The sequence below is a fragment of the Ciconia boyciana genome, chromosome 6 (assembly GCF_034638445.1).
Source record: "Ciconia boyciana chromosome 6, ASM3463844v1, whole genome shotgun sequence".
In the NCBI taxonomy this organism is placed as follows: Eukaryota; Metazoa; Chordata; class Aves; order Ciconiiformes; family Ciconiidae; genus Ciconia; species Ciconia boyciana.
Genome location: NC_132939.1, coordinates 53275243 through 53297014, shown reverse-complemented (window position 1 = coordinate 53297014; position 21772 = coordinate 53275243). Strand labels below are relative to the sequence as shown.

Genomic DNA, 21772 nt, shown 5'->3' with positions numbered 1-21772 from the left:
TGAAGGTGGCTTGATCTAGTTCAGTAGAGGAAGCTCTAGTTTTGTTTGTCTGCTTCAAAACCTGTATGCAATGGAGTCCAGAAACAGAGGACACAGCACATTTTAACTTGAAAACAACCACTGTTGAAATAGTATTTCTTAAGATCATAAAAGTACAATTAAAAGCAAATAGTCATTACACAGTACCAGCTTTCACAGTTCTTAGTTCACACTTGGCCATCTCAAAGTTCAGGTATAGTGCAGGTGACAGTCATATCTCTTATGTCATCTGGAGATCCTCCATCAAGCGGAAATACTTTGTTCTGGTTCCCAGAGTTAAACAGACTGTCCTACTTTCAGGGGGCTGAGAATGACAATAGTGATCTCCATGCATTGGTGTCCCTGCATGTGGAAGTTTGTCTTCACAGTGGGAATATGTCTAGATACTTGCTTTCTTTTTGCCTTCAGAGGTGATAATTGTGACCGTTACCAATATTTCCTCTTTGTTTTTATGGATGCCATTATGTCTTGGCCTTTTCCTTTAGTCTTTGTCTCTGGGTTGATCTGTTGTATCTCGCTGTTAGCCCTCAGCTGCATACTCTGCTTCTTACCATGTTGGTCCAGTGCTGATTACTGTGGACTACAGTAGAAAATCAGTAAATGGAAGCTTTTCTTAATTTTACACCTATGCAGTTAGCTTGTCTCCTAGAAGGTGCCGTCAGCTTACTGCTTTTTTTCCATGATGTACCACCATCCTTTATACTGCTGTGTCATGTGTAGCTTCAAATCATTTGTGGAGAAACTCTTGTCCTGTTGATTCGGGCAGTACTTTCTTCCTTTCCAAGCTTAGTTCCCTTCCTTGGTACTCTTCAGCTGATGTGTCAACAGACTTGAAGAAAAAGGGCATGGAGAAGTAAATTTTCTGTTTCCAAAACTGCATTCCTTGCACTCAATTCTTAAATTAAGAGCTTTCCCAAAGCTGCTGTTTCTGAATGGCATCTTTGCATACACTGAAATGTTATGGTACTATTTGCTAGAAATACTGCTAGCTAGATGCTAGAGCATACATCCTGTTGCACTCTTGGCAGGTATGTTGTCTTCATGCAGGTTGCACAGGCAATTATTGGGTCAGGTTCTGATACCAGTCCTAGCATAGTGATGTCTGTGAGGTGGGAGAAGCCTTTTACTGTTCTGGTAGTGGTAGTAGTAGTGGCCTTCTTGTTGCAATCCTTTAAAGCCTCTCAAACTTGGAACAGTTGTCTTGTAATTGTGGAAAGCATTCCTTGTGAGAGGTCCTCCAGCAGTGGTCGTTTGTGTTCCTGGGAGTGACTGGTGAATAGAATAACTGATCTTTGGGAATTTATGCTCCTGAAAGCAAGCTGAAGGAAATGTCATAGAATCATAGAATCATTAAGGTTGGAAAAGACCTCTAAGATCATCTAGTCCAACTGTCAACACGCCACCTCCATGCCTACTAAACTGTGTCCTGAAGTGCCACGTCTACATGTTTTTTGAATGTCGGGATGACAACTTTCGTTCTGGAGAAACTGCACCTCATCTCAGCTAGAATGTCAAAGTGCTGCAACTGGTTTCAGCAGATGAAGACAAAGAACTGCTCTAGCAGTGCCATTGGAAAGAATGTGGCACAGATACAAGCTCTTCAACTTGCTTTTCTCAGGGTATGACTTGAGAAGGACTGAGTGTAGCAGCTGAGGCTATTGGAGCAAGTCATTGCCAGCCGTGGCAACATTGGGAGAAGCACTTTCTGGGAATTGTTAATCTTTCCTTGTAGCTTTGAAGATTTGTTATTTTTATTTTTTTATTAAGGATAATTCTACTTCTTGCTTTAAGGGAGTAATTCTGAGAGAGAGTTTCCATGTCTCAAGTGTCCTGTCATATCTCTGTGTTATGCAGCACCTTTTAGCTATCTGTATCTTGTGGGACAGCTTTTTTTCCCCAGTATAATGCAAAAAGAATGAGGTGGGACTTGTTTTATAGTGATCATATGCTTATTTGTCATGTAGTTTTCCCCTTTTACTATGAAAATAATAATATGATAACCTTCCAGACATTTAATTTTTTTTTTTTAGGATAAGGCAATTAAACCTCCTAAATGGAAGTAAAAATGGGATTAAGTGGATAGGGCAAAATTATGTCTCACATTGAAACAAGTACATAGTAATTCAAAGTAGGTGTCACTCAGCTTTTTACTGCGTTAACCTCATGAAAGTGGGAAAGGTTTTACTAATGTTATTGAATGTGGAATACATGTTAAATTGAGTTTATGGTACAGTTTAGTTTAATGGATTGAGTTTAGGACTTGATCTCTTTTGTAGTGCTGGCTATAGTCCTAAAATCTTCAGCATGTTACTGGAGATGAAGCGTTTCTCTGTTTCACTCTCTGTCCTCTTATTCAGTTCCAAGAATATGGCAGGATTAAATAACTGTTTTGCTTTCTAGAAGGGTGTTTAATTGAAAAGCCTTCTGCTGACAGCTCTTGAAGGATGTGAGATGGTAAAACCTTTTGGGAGTACTCCATAATGGAAGATCCAAATCAGTGGATTTCTCAGTGAAAAATTTATTCCCACTCTTGAGCTCAGCACTTACTTAGCTAGTATCCAGAGAAGTTTTATGTCCTGAATCTCTTCAGTGACATCCACTGCTTCATTAAAACTGTGGACACTCCTGCTGACTCCTGCTGTCCCTGGCAGGAAAGACACTGTTTTGAAACTGTATACATTGAGTACCATTCTCAGTACTTGTTAAGAAGAGTAATATGTAATATTAAGTTGCTTTAAGACAGACTGCTTTCTGACTGTGACACGACGTACTGTAATTATATAGACACTAACTCAGTCTCGATTTGCCTTACCTGCTGTTACTCGTTTCTTGGCACATGAGTACATCTTCCTTACTGCTGACTTCAGCAATGACTGTGATGTGGCACTAGCAACAGTATTTGTTCTGTTTGCAGTGAAAATAGTACAGTAAGCTTCCATTCAGCTCATGTGGTGCATATTACCTCATTGATTTGTTAATGATTCTGGTACTATCTTGCCTAGTACACGTTATTAAAATAGAACTGATCACAAAAGTAATGTTTCTCTAATAATAACTTCACTGTGCTGTGTGGGGTTTTTTTACATGTAGCATTAGGATAGCTTGTAGATTCCCTCAGATTTGCAAAAATCATTTTCATGTGTACATCTGTTTGTACAAGAAAAAATCCTGAAAGCCTTTTAACTTTTCTAATCTCCCAGTAATTTCAAGTGGTCTGTCTGTGCTTACTCCAAGTTTCATTAATCCCTCGTAAAGATGAATGGTAAGAATTGAAAATAATATTTCAGATGAGATTTCATCAGTGCCTTGCATGAGAGCACTAATGTTACCCTATCCCAACTAGATGTGTTTTGTGTATGTGTACAGATTCCTAGGAATGTTGGAATAAGTCACAAATTTGTTTTTTCATTTATTTAGTGTTTGGATTTTTTATACTTGTTCCTCCTTTGCAGAAAGATGTATTTCTGAAGCTTTAAGTTTTCTGTTTGTTTTGAGTTATTGAGTTACTGCAGTTCTGTGAATGGAGATTAACTATACATTTTGATAATTAATTCAGAAAGCACACTGTCTTGATAAAGTTTCTTAGAAATACCAAACCAAATGAGAATTTCTATTGAATGGAGTAAGTTAATTTCAGCATCTGCTATGAAAGAGTTTTCCTCTTTTGGTTAAGATATCTTTGTACTTGAAATCTGTGGTGCTTCTACTGAAAGCTTCTTGCACATCTTTCCTAAGCGTTTTATTTATTTATTTATTTATTAAAACTAGCCTTTAGGCATACAGTTTGGCTTGAAGACGCTCTTTGAGATGCATTCTTTTAGCAGCCATGCCAGCTTATGCGGCTTCTGCTGCTCGATGCTGCATCCTTAATTGTGCTAGTAAAACTACTTATGCAGCTGCACATTAAAGTGGATCAGGGAACTGAACTTGGTTAAGAATAATCAAACTTAGTTACTTTTTTGCCTTACTGCTTTTAACCTGTGTCATTTCAATGAGCAGCTTTGCTGAATGACCTGCAGTCATATTGATGCAAATGGATAGATAATATTACTATAGGAATGAAAGATGGAAAAAATGGGAACTGCTTAAGGCTTTCTCTTAGCAGCTTATAAAAGAAAAAAAACCCAAACCAACTCACCACAATTCCTTTTTTAAATAGGGCTCTTCACTTTTGTTAGACAAAAAAAAAAAAAACTTAAGGTGGCATAGATTTGTATAAACATAGAACCTCCTCCTACCAAACTCCCCAACACATGAAACAACTTTGTAGTAGTGTCCTGGTTTCAGCTGAGATAGAGTTAATTTTCTTTATAGTGGCTGGTATGGGGCTATGTTTTGGATTTGTGCTGAAAACAGTGTTGATAATACAGAGATGTTTTAGTTGTTGCTGCACTAGTCAAGGACTTTTCAGCTTCCCATGCTCTGCCAGGTGCACAAGAAGCTGGGAAGGGACACAGCCAGGATAGTTGATCCAAACTGACCAAAGGGCTATTCCATACCATGTGGCATCATGCTCAGTATATAAAGCTGGGGAAGAAGAAGGAAGGGGGGGACATTTGGAGTGATGGCGTTTGTCTTCCCAAGTAACCACTACACGTGATGGAGCCCTGCTTTCCTGGAGATGGCTGAACACCTGCCTGCCCATGGGAAGTAGTGAATGAATTCCTTTGCTTTGCTTTGCTTGCGTGCGCGGCTTTTGCTTTCCCTATTAAACTGTCTTTATCTCAGCCCTCGAGTTTTCTTACTTTTGCTCTTCTGATTCTCTCCCCCATCCCACCAGGGGGGAGTGAGCAAGTGGCTGCATGGTGCTTAGTTGCCAGCTGGGGCTAAACCACAACAAGTAGCTTAGATTTTTCCAGACTTCTTGGTTATGTAGACTCGAGGTCTGTCCTACTTGATAGCAGGAAAGTGGAGAGTGTTTATAGTTTTAGTAATCCTACGTTAAATGCATGAATAGTTATTGGAGCTCTGCTTATGTCATCCCAAACAGCATATAATCCAAGAACATGAGAGTATTCAGGGTGCTAGGGCTTAAGGGATGACCTGATTGCTGTCTGTAACTATGAGATTAGAGATCACAGACAAGGTGGAACTAGACTCTTTTCAGAGGTGCCCAGCGATAGGATAAAAGACGGTGTATACAGGCTAGATGGGCTTCAATTATTCTGTGATTTTATACCTCCGGGAACACCGATAGCAGCAAGAAAATTGCTCTCCCTTGCTTTTCAAGCTAAAAGAATACAGTACACAGCTGGAACGTCCTTTTAGTGCTGCTTATTTTGTACATCTACTAACTTGTTTTTACTGAAGCTGTAGTAATATGTCAGAATGATGTTTCAGTGTACTACATATCTGATGTTAATTTTTTTTTTTTCCTTCAGCAAATTTGACAGGCCATGCAGAGAAAGTTGGCATTGAAAACTTTGAACTCCTGAAAGTTCTTGGAACAGGGGGTAAGATGCACTATTTTTCTAAGTTGAATGTTGGAAACATTACTCTTAAGTATAGTTTTGTTTTCCAGCTGAGGTAACTGGAACATTCTTTAGGAAGATATATCACTTTTGTGTTTCATAGCATAATTTTCTTCACTTTTTTTCTCACAAAGATTGTGCAAAATTGGAGGTCACGTGTTCTAGCTTACAGCACTTCTGAAGATGCACTTTTATAAAAAAAATGGAAAATAAATGGCTTGAGATTTATGTCAATTTAATAGAGTTTGTGAAAAATCTGACCTAAGTTAAGGCATGATCTTGATAATTTCATTAATTTTCAGACTATATTTTCATGAATTTCTGGAAAAAAACAGTAATATTAGTACAGTATTGAATAGGATGCTCCACTCTTTAACTCTATGTTTTAGAGTTGGTGTTGGCTCTACTAGTCTTTGTCCTATTCAAATCACAGTTTTTAAGGTGGAAAATGTTCAGTGTTGTATTGTGGATTTCAGCACAATGTTGGAGATTTGTAGGATGTTGTAGGATTGCTGACTGTAACCAACAAAAAAGCTTTGTTTCTCCTTTGTTAAAGGGACACACGCACACAGGCCCATACACAGACCAAAAGTAATGGCTTTTATTCTTCTTAGTGTGTTTATGCAATTTTTTTGTCAATATTAACATCAGATGCAGCGTTGAGTAGATTGGGGTAATCATGATGGTGGACTATCATCAAGGTCTGTAAGTTATAAGTTAGTTATGATATTAAATTTTGGGTGTTATCAGCCATTAACAGCTAGCACTGAGGCCATTACTGCACAAGCTGCTACATCACTGGAAAGAGCAAAGGGTTTTGATTTTCACATTTAGCTGTCATACAGATTCTTTCATAAATTCATTAGGTTGTTAAATCACCTGAGAGTATATATTTTTCTTTTTCTGAAGTAATTTTTTAAAATTTAAATTTAACAGGGTTAATAATTCAACCCTTGCTGTTAAATTTCAGTAGTTAGTGGTAGAGGCAAGGAAGCTTTAATATTCATAGATATGTGTTGCATATTCATAGGTAGAAGCAGCTATGCTGTTCTAAGTGGTCAGTATTGGTCTGAGTGGGGTTGACAAAAAAGAAATTACTTATGCATTTATGTGAGGATGTCTTTCTCTCCTGCTGATGGAAGCATTGGCTGAATTTTTAATTATACGTGTGTGTGTATATGAAAACCAGTCCCATACCTGATTTTTTTCCTTTTTCCTTACCACTGCCATTAGTCTGAGATCACCTTAATATTACAACTATTGCATTTGGAATACAAAATAAGTTTTGGTGATTTCATAAGTGTCAATCTTCAGGTTCAAACTAGTAGTAGCCTGACCTCCTCCTACTGTCTTTAGGCAGTACCTCTGAAATACCCCTTTTGCTGCTGTTAAACTGTTGTCTGTCATTCATTGCTACCTTCCATGCCCTCTCTTATTCATGAACAGATTAGCTAAATTTCTCTTGGCCTAGGATACTCTTAATCATAGGAGGTAGTCTTTAGGCTCACAGTGCAAAGCTATCCTATTCATTCAGGTTAACAAGGTAATTTTTATGAGTGACCCCTTTCAGAAAAGGCTGCTACAATGGGATTGACAGTGTGTGTATCTGTGAAGAAAAAAAAAAAAGCCGAGGAAGCATGCCTGTCTGTCTTCATCCTGCTCTAGTAGTCACGTTGCTCCAGAAACATCTTCTGTCTTAGTAGACTTCAAACTATTTCAAGAACTGACTAAAAGATTCCTGCAAACTTTAGGAATCCAAGGACACCTTGGGTATCCTGGAATGGCATTTGTAGGAAGAGTAGGTTGTTTTTTTGTGGTGGTCCCCTCCAGCCCCCCCCCCAAGGAAATGCTAGTTGCACTTTTTAAATATGTAATTTCAATCATAGTCTGAGGTTCATGCTTTGGAAATCTAGACCATCAGGGCAGTCAAGAAACTTTGTTCAGTCTTAAGCGTATCACAGCTAAGACTAGTGCACTAGGTGTGTCAGAGGTTGTTGCTTGCCCGTTACTGGACAGCATTAAATGCAAATGACCTGATCGGAATGGAGCTCCTTCTGTTTGCTTTTGGGGAAGTGACCATTTGTGAATTGTCAGTGTTTGCAGTAACATTCAGCTGAATCGCTGAAAACAGGACTGGAATGGACTTGAAGAGGTACTCTAATTGCTTGGCCCAAGACACGGTCAGTTATACCCGCATCATCCTTGACAACAATTTGTTCCTAAAAGCCTCCAGTAGTAGAGATTCTACAACCTTCCTAGATGTTCTTGCTGAGGATGTTTAATTTCCTAGCTTGAGAAGCATTCTGGGGATTGCAATAAGCAAAAATCCCCTCTCATTCTTGCAAGAGGCTTCTGAAAGAACATTATTTCACAATAGGATATACCTGTGTTAAGGTCTTTCTTCTGTAAATATCATCCAACAAAATTTTGATGCACCATCTGAACATCATCTTCACTTTCAGTGTATTTGTAATTGTTACGGTCGGAGAGTTTCTGTGTCCTTTTCATTGACTTGACAGAACAGAACAGAAACTGAAGCAAGATACTGGCCATTTATCTAGGATGATCCTGAAATGTTCTACTGTGAAATAAATTTTTGTGAGGATTGGGTCTCCTGTTACAGAACCACAGAGAATGTTGTACAAATTGGTGCTGTTAGTTAACATACAAACCCCTTTGTAAAAACTTAGTTTTTAGGCAGTTCTAGAAGTACCTTGTCAATAACAACAATTATTGTGCAAGCACTCTCATAAGTATGGAAAACCAACTTAAATGCTTTAGACCTTGCAGTATCTGCTGCATGTGAAAAGTCAGGGGCTATACATTCAGTTATTTGGCTGTCTTACTGACCGTATGTTTTTCCTGTGCAGTGTACCTTGCTTTTTCCCCCGCAACTTCCATAGCAGAGAGATTATTTTTCAAAAACTTCATAAGACTCTAACTACCTGTTTGCATGCAAACTTTGCTAGAGGATCTTAAGTGTTGTGTCGTGAGTTGTGGGGTCCTGTTTAGGCTTGTAACTTCTTGCTCTCAATTGAATTGAGGTTGGAGGAGTGAGTATGACTACTCTGACTTCTCAGTTCTTTGTACCAGAATATATGTTTACTTGGGGGAATGAGAAGAAGCATAAAGAAAACTGTCTATAATCACAATAACATGTCAGAAATATTTGGAATAGCAGGCTCTTATTGCAGAGTTGTCTTAAATGATACCGTACAAGAGTAAGGCCTCATTTAGAGCTTGTACTCTCTTGTACAAAACTACTCATCTGCATTTCAGTTGTCATCCTTAGGCTTGCTCTCACAAAAAATGAGGAAAAAGTTCAGAAGGTATTTGTATGCTTTCTGTATTGATAAGTAAGAGTCTGAATTATCTTGTTCTGTAGTTTTTATTCTATGAGAATAAGAAAGGAGGATATTTTCTTCAGTGTAGATCTGACTAATTTTTATCTATGTATAGTTGGCGATCTGATTATGGTGAAGCTAAATGCCATCCCTCTAAACAGAAACTGCCTATTGGCTAGGTTGCAAGTTGCAGGTGCTTATTAGATGCCTTTCACCTTTCCGCCAGAAAAAAAAGTGATAATTTCATTATTTCAGAAATTTGAAATATTTCAAGTATTTCAAGTGGAGGGTGTGTGGGGGTGTTTCGTTGTTTTTTTTTCTTTCTTTTTTTTCCCCCCTTAATTTTTAATCAGGGTGTATGGGGAAGGCAAGGTGATTCCTGGAACCTAGAGACCTCTCCAAACAGCCATTGTATATCCATTAGTGAATTGCCCCCAGATTATGGGCAGGATGATGAGAGCACCGTGGTTTTTTTGTTTTGGGGTGTTGGGTTTTTTTGGCAATTCTGAGAACTTCTCTGTCTTTTACACTATGAAGTAAATTCTGTGAAGTTGAAGATGGGGCTGGGGGTTGAGATAATCTTAAATTGATTCACAGGGACAAAAGGGATACTATAGCTTTTTTGGGAGCAATTTAAAGAAAAATTAGGAAGAGGGCATCGATGACTTCTGTTTATGTGTTGCTGTGTATATTTAGGCAAGAGCTCTCTTTACTCTGGCAATGAAAGCCTTATCCTGGTGTGAGCTTTTAGATATTACTGATATTACTGTAATATAGCTAATGCTAAAAAAAAGCTGTGATGCTGTTTTAAAATTCTTCACTGTGGAGTTATGCAGCATGCAAAGAGTTTTCAAACTATCTGATACTTAAATGATCTACAGTAATGCAAGGCAGAATACATTGAAACCTCACAGTCATATTAAGTGATGACTGTAGATGCTATTTTAACTAATGACAATATTTTAAATATAGTCTGCTATGAAGCAACTGGAATAACTAAAGAAGATACTAAAAATATGTGAAATTAAATGATACCTTGCTTATGTATATGTAATTGTGGTAGTTTTGTATAGACTTCATGGTGGTATTTTTCAGGTAACAACAGTGAAGGTTTATTTAAATCTTCATTTTTAAATTTTATTTTTTAAAAAGATGAAAAAAATAAGATTATTAGAAATAGTATCCTTGTGTACTGATATTTCTCCTGTGGAAGTGATTTTTTTTGTGATAACATTTTCTTTATGCTATGGCTTAGCATAATTTCATACTTATTGTTTTCTTTATTTTGCATTTCTTTCTTTCTTGCATTCCTTTATGTCTGGTTTGTTCTTGTACACACTCTCAATTGGAAGCATGCTTGTTATATTTTGCTTTTTGGTGTTAAAAGAATATCATAGTATACGCATTCGTCTTTTGACCTGAGTGTCACAGGAAAAGACAAGGAAGCAAAAATGTGAGTTAGTAGCCTTTTAATCTGAGTTGGATCCTTTTACATTGCATTAAGGAGCTATTAATAGAATAAACTTCCCCGTTGAAGGAATCAGTAACACTTTACATCAGTAAAACAAAATACATGACAGTATGCCACTGTTAATAAAGCTATTAATAATGTACTTGTTGCTCTGGGAGCAAATTATTGCTTACTTGACTTCTCTGACTTGCCTGTGTTCTACTCAGTATATACTTTCTGAAATTCCAGTCTCTTTTTGTTTTCATTTAAGTCCTTTTCTCCTGCTGTTACTGTATAGCTGTTACTGTCCACTGAATTCATGTTTCCAGCTGTCCCTCCTATCTAATTAAAGCTTTTTTCCTGTGACATAGAAAACTAGTGTCTATTCTGTAGAACAAGGTTACTTTACAGCAAAGTAATCTAATGTTCTTCCCTTTGTGGCTTTGGGAAGCAAAGAGAAGGTGGCTCTGCTGGTTTATGCATGCCCACTTGGCTTATTTGCTTCATTCTTTGTAAATGTGTTTTTAAAATAAAAAAATTTGTTAATGTAGAGTGTATTCTGGGTCATACATCTTTCTACACATAGATTGTTCCTTTTTTTCTACTCAACTGTTGCTGCTTCTGACTTCAGTAAATGCCACTTTCGTTCAGTCTTTCAGCTGTGCTTAAGAAGAGACAACACAAGTGGTTCCTGAGCATGTGCCCTAATAATCTGGTCTACTGCTTGAACTACAGTCCACTAATGAAAACAAAAATAATTAGAAACAGGAATATAACTGCCATATATAAAAGAGAACATTTTATACATGATCTTTTGGAATTTAGTGCTTATATGGGAAGGATATTCTCTTTACGTGTGGAAGATACTTAGAATCTGAAGGATATATTAATATGAAGGGAAGAAAATTGGTAGGATGAATGTCAGATTTAAATAATCAGCTCAAAAATCTTGTTATACAAGAAGGTATAATGAAGTTCCATCTAAGAGGTCAGAAGGTATTTGGATAAAGTTAAGGCTGTGAAATTAAGTTGGATCTTTCAAAGCATATTGAAGAAAATATAAAATACTCTTCTCATAAAAGGAGGGGAATGAAAGAAGTGGGGTTACTGTGCTCAGAGTGAGCCAAAATTAGGGAGTGTCTAAATAATTCTAAACTCCAATTAATATTTTACTTCAGTTTCTGCTGAGGAGAGCTATAATGAATACTGAATGGAAGGTGGGATGGCTAATTGGAGGCAGAGTTTGGAAATAGGAAATTATTCTTCTGTATGAAGCGCAGACTGAAAAGAGGGGACTGTGTTCAATCTAAGAACCTGGAACCTGGACAAATTCATCCCATTCATCCATCAGAGAATTCTGAAAGAATCTGGACATTAAATTGGAGATCAGGAGCAAAGATTCTTACTGGAACTAATGTCAAAGGTGGTTCTATGTAACTGGAGAGAATAGCAAATGTAATGCTATGCAAGAAGGGAAGAAGGAAGTAGAAGATGATCCAGGCAGTTACTGGTTAATTGTTCTGACTTCATCTGACTTCAGCAGTATGCAGTGCCTTCAAAGCAATTTTGAAGGAAATAATTCACCTTAATTTTTGTAATAATTAAAAATGAATGATGTGCTTATCCAGTAGTAGATTGTCTTACGTATGAGAGCCTTCTTCTAAAAACTTACTTTCTTTTAAAAAGTTAGGCACATATTGCCTGCCATACCTATTTACTGTAATAAATTTTACTTTTTTAAAAAAGCTAAAGGTTAAAAAAGAAAACAAAATAAAAAAAACCCAAAAAAACCCCCCAAAAAGCAAAATGTTGATAGAAAGTACATTTTAAGATGCAACTTAGGCTCTCCTGTCACTTTCTGCCTTTCTTATTTATCGTCTCTTACTCACTTGTTTAATGGGACAGGGAACTTCTTGGGGAAATAACAATGTTGAAAAAAGTCCATTAAAGATTCTTGCCTATCTGATATTTAAGGAAAGATGACAGAGAATGCCTCCTCTTTGACAGTTTGGTGGTGGACAAAAAAAATTGGATATGCTTGTTCAGAATGCTATTATTTGATCTTTTTAAGGTTTGTGCTTGGCTTTTTTTCCTGTTTTTTAGCTGCTAGAGCTATATCCCTTTCTGACTTTGCCACATTCCAAATTTTAATTCATATGGACAGATAGCTGCACAGTGAGAGTTCTGCCTCCAAATTCTTTAGGCAGATTAAATCTAAAGACTATTTTAACAATAAAGTGCAGAGAAAAGAGGTCATTAGGCATATATCAGGCAATAATACAGTGGAATTTATTCAAATCATTAAATATTTGGTACCTCTGAGCTGTTTTCTGTTGTTGTCTCATTATTAGTCTTACACTTAGAGTAAAAAAGTAATTTAAGAAAGAGGTGTAGCTTATGTTAACACTTGAAAATACTGCTTTAAAACTCTGTATACAAATGTCAAGTTTTGATGGATTTAGAAGTCTGCATAAACCATCTTGTGTGCTATAAACAAGAATTGCTTGCCTTTTTCTCTGTAAGAATTAGCTGGCATGATGCAATGGCTTAATGTGCTTGCATTTATACAGAAAGAATAAAAAGGCAAAGAATACTTTATATTTTTAATTCATCGTCTTTCAGCAAGTGTGTACCTTAATATATTTTAATGACTTGCTGAGTTGTTACTTACGATGACGTGTATTACTATGAATGTGTATTCATGAAAAAGGCAATAGTGAAAGGAAAGTTTTAACCCCCAGTTATATTTTTCTGCCTCACAAATTAAGTGGAAATTTGGTATAAATTGCTGGTATGAAATCTCTTATTCATCTTAGAGGCCTGATATCCATGATATCAATGTGCAACTAATAATTGTTCTTTTTCTTTAACTTTAAATTATTATTTTATTTCTCTTAATAAACTACAAGGTCAGTCTAACAGTTTGTGTTTGTGTACGTATGTGTGTGTGTGTATAGTATGTATTAATAGTATTTAAGTTCTTCCATCATTTAAAATATTTTTAATGAATTTTGGGGGTGAATATTTGGTGACTGTGTGTGTGTTTCTTCATGGGGGATATACTGCTGGCTAAATATTTCTGCCTTGGAAGTAGTTGAGATGTGCATCAGATTTTATGAGAAAACATTAAAATGTGGCTCTTCAAGAAATGAAAAAAAAGCTTTTCTGAAATAAGATTATCAGGAAACGGTATTTTTGCAATTAGTTTATGTGCCTTCTTGCTGCCACTCAAATGAATTGCTTTTCCAGTGTTGTCTTAAGTAAATTTCTCGTGGTGATATCACAGATTCTGGTGTTGAATATATCATGAGTCATTTGATTAAAATAGTGCTACTTAAGATTTGTTCTCATCAAAACTGCTGAGAATCCTCATCATTCTGTCAGTCCTTTTCAGATTTCTGAAGAAACAATTTGTACCATGGTAAAGCTCTATGTTGTAAATACTTTTATGATAACACTAGTATAGTTTCTAGGTATTTCCTTACAGCTATTACACTTACCAGATAATTTTCTCCTATGCTGTATGTAAAGCTGTAGTAGGTGCTGTTAATATACTGCTAGCATTCTCCCACTTAAGATGCATTATTGTATGGTTTTATAAAGTGTGATAAAAGATACAGGTAGGCAATTATTAAAATCTAGGGGCTTTTGTTTGTTTTAATTTAGCTTAACTTAATGTTCTCCAACACTTCTGATAAAACTACTGCTTCTTGGGAACCTAAGGAAACTTCTGTTTAATGCTCTAGGCTGGGCTTTTCAGAGAGGCACAAGGAATCATAGAATCGTTCAGGTTGGAAAAGACCTTTAAGATCATAAAGTCCAACCATTAACCAAACACTGGCAAGTCCACCACTAAACCATGTCCCTAAGCACCACATCTACACCTCTTTTAAATACCTCCAGGGATGGCGACTCAACCACTTCACTGGGCAGCCTGTTCCAATGCTTCACAACCCTTTTGGTGAAGAAATTTTTCCTAATATCCAGTCTGAACCTCCCCTGGTGCAACTTGAGGCCGTTTTGTCTTGTTGTATGGCTCGTTACTTGGGAGAAGAGACCAACACCCACCTTGCTACAACCTCCTTTCAGGTAGTTGTAGAGAGCGATAAGGTCTCCCCTCAGCCTCCTTTTCTCCAGGCTCAACAACCCCAGTTCCTTCAGCTGCTCCTCATCAGACTTGTGCTCTAGACCCTTCACCAGCTTCGTTGCCCTTCTCTGGACATGCTCCAGCACCTCAATGTCTTTCTTGTGGCGAGAGGCCCAAAACTGAACACAGGATTCGAGGTGCGGCCTCACCAGTGCTGAGTACAGGGGGACGACTACTTCCCTAGTCCTGCTGACCACACTATTTCTGATACAAGCCAGGATGCCATTGGCTTTCTTGGCCACCTGGGCACACTGCTGGCTCATATCCAGCTGTCTGTTGACCAATACTCCCAGGTCCTTCTCTGCCAGGCAGCTTTCCAGCCACTCTTCCCCAAGCCTGTAGTGTTGCATGGGGTTGTTGTGACCCAAGTGCAGGACCTTGCACTTAGCCTTGTTGAACCTTATACAGTTGGCCTCAGCCCATTGATCCAGCCTCTCCAGATCCCTCTGTAGAGCCTTCCTCCCCTCAGGCAGATCAACACTCCTGCACAACTTGGTGTCGTCTGCAAACTTACTGAGGGTGCACTCGATCCCCTTGTCTAGATCATTGATAAAGGTATTAAACAGAACTGGCCCCAGTACTGAGCCCTGGGGAACACCGCTTCTGACTGGCTGCCAACTGGAGTAAACTCCATTCACCACAACTCTTTGGGCCCGGCCATCCAGCCAGTTTTTTACCCAGTGAAGAGTACACCCATCCAAGCCATGAGCAGCCAGTTTCTCCAGGAGAATGCTGTGGGAAACCGTGTCAAAGGCTTTACTAAAGTCAAGGTAGACAAAATCCACGGCTTTTCCCTCATCCACTAGGTGGGTCACCTTGTCGTAGAAGGAGATCAGGTTGGTCAAGCAGGACCTGCCTTTCATAAACCCATGCTGACTGGGCCTGATCACCTGGTTGTCCTGTACGTGCCACGTGATGGCGCTCAAGATGATCTGCTCCATAACCTTCCCCAGCACCGAGGTCAGACTGACAGGCCTGTGGTTCCTGGATCCTCCTTCTGGCCGTTCTTGAAGATGGGTGTCACATTTGCTAACCTCCAGTCAACTGGGACCTCCCTCGTTAGCCAGGATGTTCAATGTCAAACGCCAGCTGAAAATTGTAGGGCTGTTCCCTTAAGCAGATGAGAAATGCCAAGCTAAAACCATTCTCCACACTGTTTTTGTTGCATGTTAGTAGAATGCAGAACTGTTACCTACATTTTTTGAGAAGTAACTTCTTAAAAAGATGTAAATACTACTTTTGGAAGCAGTTTTTTTAAACTAATGCTCTCAGTAGTAGGGATCTGTTTTTCAGATGCTAAAAATAAGTTAACATCCAGTATTGGGAAAATAAGTGAATAACATTAAAATTGTGCATATGTATAACAGTATTGTATATGTATTGTATATGTATTACTGTGGTCACAGTATTATGGTCTGTACAACCTTGATTCGGATCACTTGTGTCTGTACATCATGACAAGATTTATGGCCCATGCCTATTTTACTAAAGTAGTCTTTTTAGACCTATGGTTATCAATTTCTTGATGACCAAGTGGTGACTATTGAGTCCAACTTAGATATACTTGAGATCTCATAACTACAATTAAAGTTGGGGAATGCGATATAATACTGAACATCTTGAGAAAGATTGTCCTGAGTATCTCACGTTTGTCTCCCAAAATAGAAAGATATGTTTACGCTAACCTGTTCTGACTCCATTTGCCATTCTTGACAGATATGTTATGAAAACTTACTTTATGAAAGCTTTTATTGAGAATAATGGGTTCTGTAAAGAAGGCAAGCATGATTCCTTAGGGTATGATGAGTCAGGTAAAGAACTTCTTAAAAAGAATTGTTCATTATATGAGCAATGTCACTTCTGTATACTGAATGAAGCAGGACTTGGTTGTAGGAAAAACCCCACATGTCATTTGGTAATTTAAACTCTCTATTACCTCCCTGGAAAAAAACAGGAAAAATCTGGAGTTAACACATAATTACTTACTGGGAGCAGTGTATGCTATAGCATTTTTAAAGACCAACTAAAGTTGAGTATCTCACATCAGGACAGTATAACCTGTCTACTGCATTTACAGTTCTGAGATACTTGAGCATTCTCTTTGAGAAAGTAATGTGAAGGTAATTATAGGGGTTAGACAAAACACCCAGCTGGTTCAGTTTTCTGCCTCTCACGATGGCTTAAGGAGACCCTACAAGAACATGGAGAGGCATACGATGATGGTTTCCTTAGTGAACTTACAGCAGCCTGCAGTTTGGGGTCTGCCTGAGCCCGAGATTCTCTTCTGTGTTTAGCAACACTTGGTATACTTTCCTCTCCCTCAAGGATTTATATACTTTTTTGGAACTCATCTACATTTTTGACATCTGCAGCATAATGTAACACTAGTTCCGCAGCTTAACTGCATATTTATTTGTGTGTTTTGGGCAGTTCTTAATCTTGATACCTAATGATTTCATTTGTTACTTTAGTTATTTTATTTCTAGAAATAATGAAAAATTGCTTCTTACTTACCTTCATACAGTTTTTGATTTTTAACACTCTAGCATCTTCTTAAGTACTCTACTTTTTCAGTATAAATAAAAAGTCCAAGTGTGTTTAGTTCCCTTCATAATTAGAAGAATTCTTTTATCTTTTTCTGTTGGTTTTTTTTTAATGTTCTCCTAGACTTTTCTGATGGGGGGAGGGGAGCTGGGGACAGAAGAGAGGAGAGACCAAAATAGTGTGCATCACTCAAGATGTGAGCACACAAAGATTTCATACCACAGCATAACAGATTTCTGGTTTTGTGTTGAAGGTTTGGGGGATGGTACATTTGTGTAATTTTTCCCCTTCAGTACTTTCCTTGAAGTTCTAACATTCTGTTTGCTTTTTGGATTACCACTGGTGTTTTCTCATAGGGTTGTCTGTGGTAACTCCAGGTATTTTTTTTTTTTCTCAGTTACAACACTATGCACAATTAATTATTATCATACTTCACGTGGATTACTCATTTACCTGCTTGGAATTTTATCTGCCATTTTATTTTTAGCTACTTAATATTTTGATACTGTGGTACAGTTTTCAGCAGTCAGCTTTGATTTCTGTTGCAGTAGATAATTTACTAAACCAAGAAAATAATCTTCCTCACTGTTCATATATGACTGTATCAGGCAGGATGAATTCTTGTGGTGACCTCCTTTCACTGAAAAAGCTGAATATTTATTTTTAACCTTTTGGGTTCTTGTCTGCTAATATAGTTCTTCATTCATAAGAGAACCCCTCTCTTTGCACCCATGATTGTTTAGTGTTTTTAAGACCCTTTTGTAAGGGAACTTAAGTACCTTGGAAATCTAAATAAGTCAACCATATCATTGTTCCTTCCTCCTCATTCCTTTGAGTGATTATTAATAGAAATAATTATTACTGTCTACAAAAGTAACACTCATTCTTTCACATAGAATTAGTAGATACATAAACAGGATACTAACCTTTACTGTTTCTACAGGTTTGCCTAGTAGAGGTATCAAATTTACTTGTGTACAGTTCCCAGGAGCCCTTTTTATTAAAAAAAAAAAAAAGGGTGGCCACGTTTGCCACTTATTACTCCAATATGGAGTGTATTTTTAACCAAATATGTAAACAGAACACCTAGATTCAGTAATTTAAGACTCTGGAAAGACTACGTTTTGGACCTGGTGACTATTTATTTTACTGTTTGTGTTCAGAAAACTTTCTTTTTTGAGATAATTTGTCTAGCTTATTCTCATTTAAGTCCAGTATGGGGGCCTCAGAAAGTTCCTATATACTAAATACTGATGGGAAGAATTAATTGGCTTTTCTATGGGTTTTGGAACCTCAGTGCTGTAAAGCCAGTAATGAAAGCATGTAAGTTGTGCAAATATGGGCAGACTATTTTGAGGACAAAAAATTAGCATCTCTCTTACTCCAAACTCTTGCTAAATTCTAGGTATGGGAGTTTTAGGTTATTACAAAGGAAGAAATAATCAGCTTTTAAAATTGTTTTTAAATACCAAAGCTCTGTTTGATTGTTTTTCCCACTCTTGCTGTGTTCAGTGACTAAGCTCATTTGATTGAAATTTTGCTCAGAAAAGGTCAGTCTGAAACAAAAAAAGTGTTCTGGAAGATTTTAGCCTGCATGGTTACTGTTTGCCATAACAATAAGTAATTGAAAATAATGATATCAGCCAGACCTGTAGTACGAGTAGGTGACTTGTGTTTTTTTTTTTCTCTCCCCACTTTTTTAAGCCTATGGAAAAGTGTTCCTAGTAAGGAAAGTAAGCGGCCATGATGCTGGAAAGCTGTATGCCATGAAAGTACTGAAGAAAGCCACAATAGTTCAAAAAGCCAAAACAACTGAGCACACAAGGACAGAACGACAAGTGTTGGAGCACATTAGGCAATCACCATTTTTGGTCACATTACATTATGCCTTCCAGACAGATACAAAGCTTCATCTCATTTTAGGTGAGTAGTTTTCAGGATTCAAGTCTTATGTTAATGAAAAAAAAATAAATCTGCCCTTTTATCTCCTTAATGTTTTGTAGGTTTTTTTTCATGTGGTCTTAAGTACTGTGTGTTTGGAGATTGCATGAGAGACCATAGGAAGTAAAATACTGTTCATCTTCAACAGTGTCTGTGTTTGTGGTTTTCCTGTTTGAACATCAGTGTGCTACTCTGACTTGGGGCGGGGGGGGGTAGTATTGCCAGTGACTTAAATGCAGCAAAAAATGTACATGACTGTAAGTACCTAAACCAGAGAACTTATTTTCTGGAATAGTTCAAGAACTATTTTCTTGAACTTAGCTGGAAGATGAAATTTTGATTTGCACTTTTTTAACCATTATTATATACTGCATTAGTTTTCTACAGATTTTCAGACAAACTGCTACCATGAATGAAAAAGTTCTTCATCTGCATGAATATGGGCATTAAAGTGATTCAGTTTATTTTCTCTGCATGCTGCCTTTGCGTACGTGGCACAGAGGTTATTGGTAAGGTGGGATGACCAAACATGACATTGTTACTGGGATTAGTTGGTAGGAAAGAAGAAAAAAGTAAGGAAATATTTAAGCAGCAGAAAGCCTTCTAGTTCAAACATACTGTACATTTCACTCTAAGAACATATTGTATATGGTCCTCAATGTGATCAGTGTTTTTGAAATGTCATCTGTCTGAGAGGACAGGGCTACCTGTCACTATGCTGACCAGTTAGTATGCTGTCTTAACACTGAAACGTTGCAAACTGAAAGATCATATCAAGCAGGTCTTTTTTCTGAACAAATGCGCTCATAACGTAGGCATTGCCAGTTAAAGATGATTGTGCTTTCATTTATTTCTGGTCAAATTCCTTACAATGCTGGAATCTACAACTTGTTGGTACAGTTTCCTGCTGTAAAGTGCTGTTGAAAATACTTATATTGTGGATCAGTTTCTTGTTTTATGCATTGTGATACTTCATTTTGATAAGTTCTCCCAGTAACTTTCATAAATCTCCATTCATGAGAGATGCTTGATAATGAGCTATTGTATAGCAAGCCGTATTAGAACATTCTTCATTCCACTTCTGTCCTTGCCATTTTGCTTTCTATTTTGATGTGAAGAACCACATCTATTTCTGTAGCATTTGCGAGGTTGGCAGAAGACTGATCAGGAACTTTCTTAGGGTTTTCAAATCAGATATAACTTCTGTATGTGCGCGTCTCTGTTCCCTACCACTATCCTTTTTCAGGACAGTAACGTTTTGGGGAAAGGCGCTGAGATTAAGGAGTTACATTCCTTTTGCTTTATTCCCCCATTTCATTGCCTTTGAAGAGTCCTGTCTTTTTCAGGAAGATGAAGGATTTTTCCTGATAATGAGGAGCATTTACTTCAGGAACTAGAAAAGAGTATTAAAATCAGCTCTAAACCTTACTGCTTCAGGAAGCATTTGCTTCCACAACTTTTTTTTATGAAACCATTTGATCTTTGAGTATTGAGATACTTGCACATTTCAATTTTTGCGTGTTAAGAGGCAATCTGAAATCACATATTTCTGTGCTGAAAGTAGAGCTTGTTCATAAGGCTTGGTACCACTCTCAAATTAGAAATATTTCTACCTTTCAGATCAGCAGTAAATTTTGTTTCGTATATAAGATGTTTATGTAAGAAAATTGCAAGCAATTTTTAAAGACTGCTTACTTAGAGTATTTTAAAAGAACTGGAAAATGAATGATCAAGTTAATGCTTGGATGCCGAATACATTTTTGTAGTGAATTATTTGAAGAAGTAAATGGTCCTTTAATTGAAGTACAAGTTTTGCAATTCCTTTTAGCTCGTAACTTCCATTTATTGAACCTTTATTAACAGGCTGATTTAGACATTATATTAATAAAATTTTATTAATGTTATATGACTCTACACCACTGGCTGTCAATCCTTAGGAAGGTGTTCTATGCACATACCTTAGTTTCATATACTACAGTGAGATAATACAGGCATATGAGGAGCTCAAGCTTAAATGAAGTATTCGCTGGATTCCTTTTGAAAATGAGTGTTGCAAATTGTAATAAGGATTCCTACAAATTCCTCTAAGACATTAAAGAAATATGTAAAATATTGTCACAAAAAGTTAGAAATATATCGATAGTTTTGTGATTGCTTGATGTTAACCTTTGATAATTAAGGTTTCATTTTTTTTAATTTAAGTTATTGATTAATAATTTGGAAAAAAATTGAAAGATTAAATGAGAAAAAATGTGAACATATATTATAAATATTATAGTACCATTCTTTAAATCCAGATATTTTTGGCTGGCATGCAGTTTAGATCCCATTAGAAACATTACCCCCCCGCCCCCCAGCAAACCAAAACAAAAAGCCCCTCACACTTGAGGTGGATGTAGTTACCTAAAAGTAAATATATAGTAATGGAGAAATTTAGGTGACAAGGATAATTAGAAGGCCAGAAAGACCTCTTATATGAAGGGAAAATTAAAGCTTGACATTATATTCTCATAAGACTCAAAGAGAAGGGAGCCCTGTAGTTGTGAAGAACGTTACATAGCAGATGGGGCAGACTGGGCACATGCCCACCGTAACACACTGTTAAGGTGATGTTTAAAGCATGAAATTCAAAGCTGATGTATAATTAAAGGCTTTTTATTTTGTTTTTTTGCTTTCCCACAAAGTCTACATGAATCCATTCTTAGAATATCAGTTGGGGCCAGAAAGGGCCTTTTTTCCTTCTTTTTTTAGCAGAAAATGGGAATAATTAGAGGGGTTTTAAAATGTCTTTTAATCACTTTTTGTAACAGCAAAAATCTCTTCTACCTAACATGGC

The 21772-nt window shown here is 37.1% G+C and overlaps 1 protein-coding gene across 2 annotated transcripts in view; it reads left to right on the top strand.

Moving 5' to 3' along the window:
- Nucleotides 1-21772, top strand: part of RPS6KA5 (ribosomal protein S6 kinase A5) — an 86625-nt gene that overhangs the window by 7992 nt on the left and 56861 nt on the right. The window contains exons 2-3 of one of the 2 annotated variants that reach the window (XM_072864782.1): nt 5421-5492; nt 18700-18918. In XM_072864782.1, the coding sequence (XP_072720883.1) occupies nt 5421-5492; nt 18700-18918 (291 nt within the window). The remainder of the gene's footprint in view (nt 1-5420; nt 5493-18699; nt 18919-21772) is intronic. The other variant, XM_072864783.1, reaches the window with a different exon arrangement.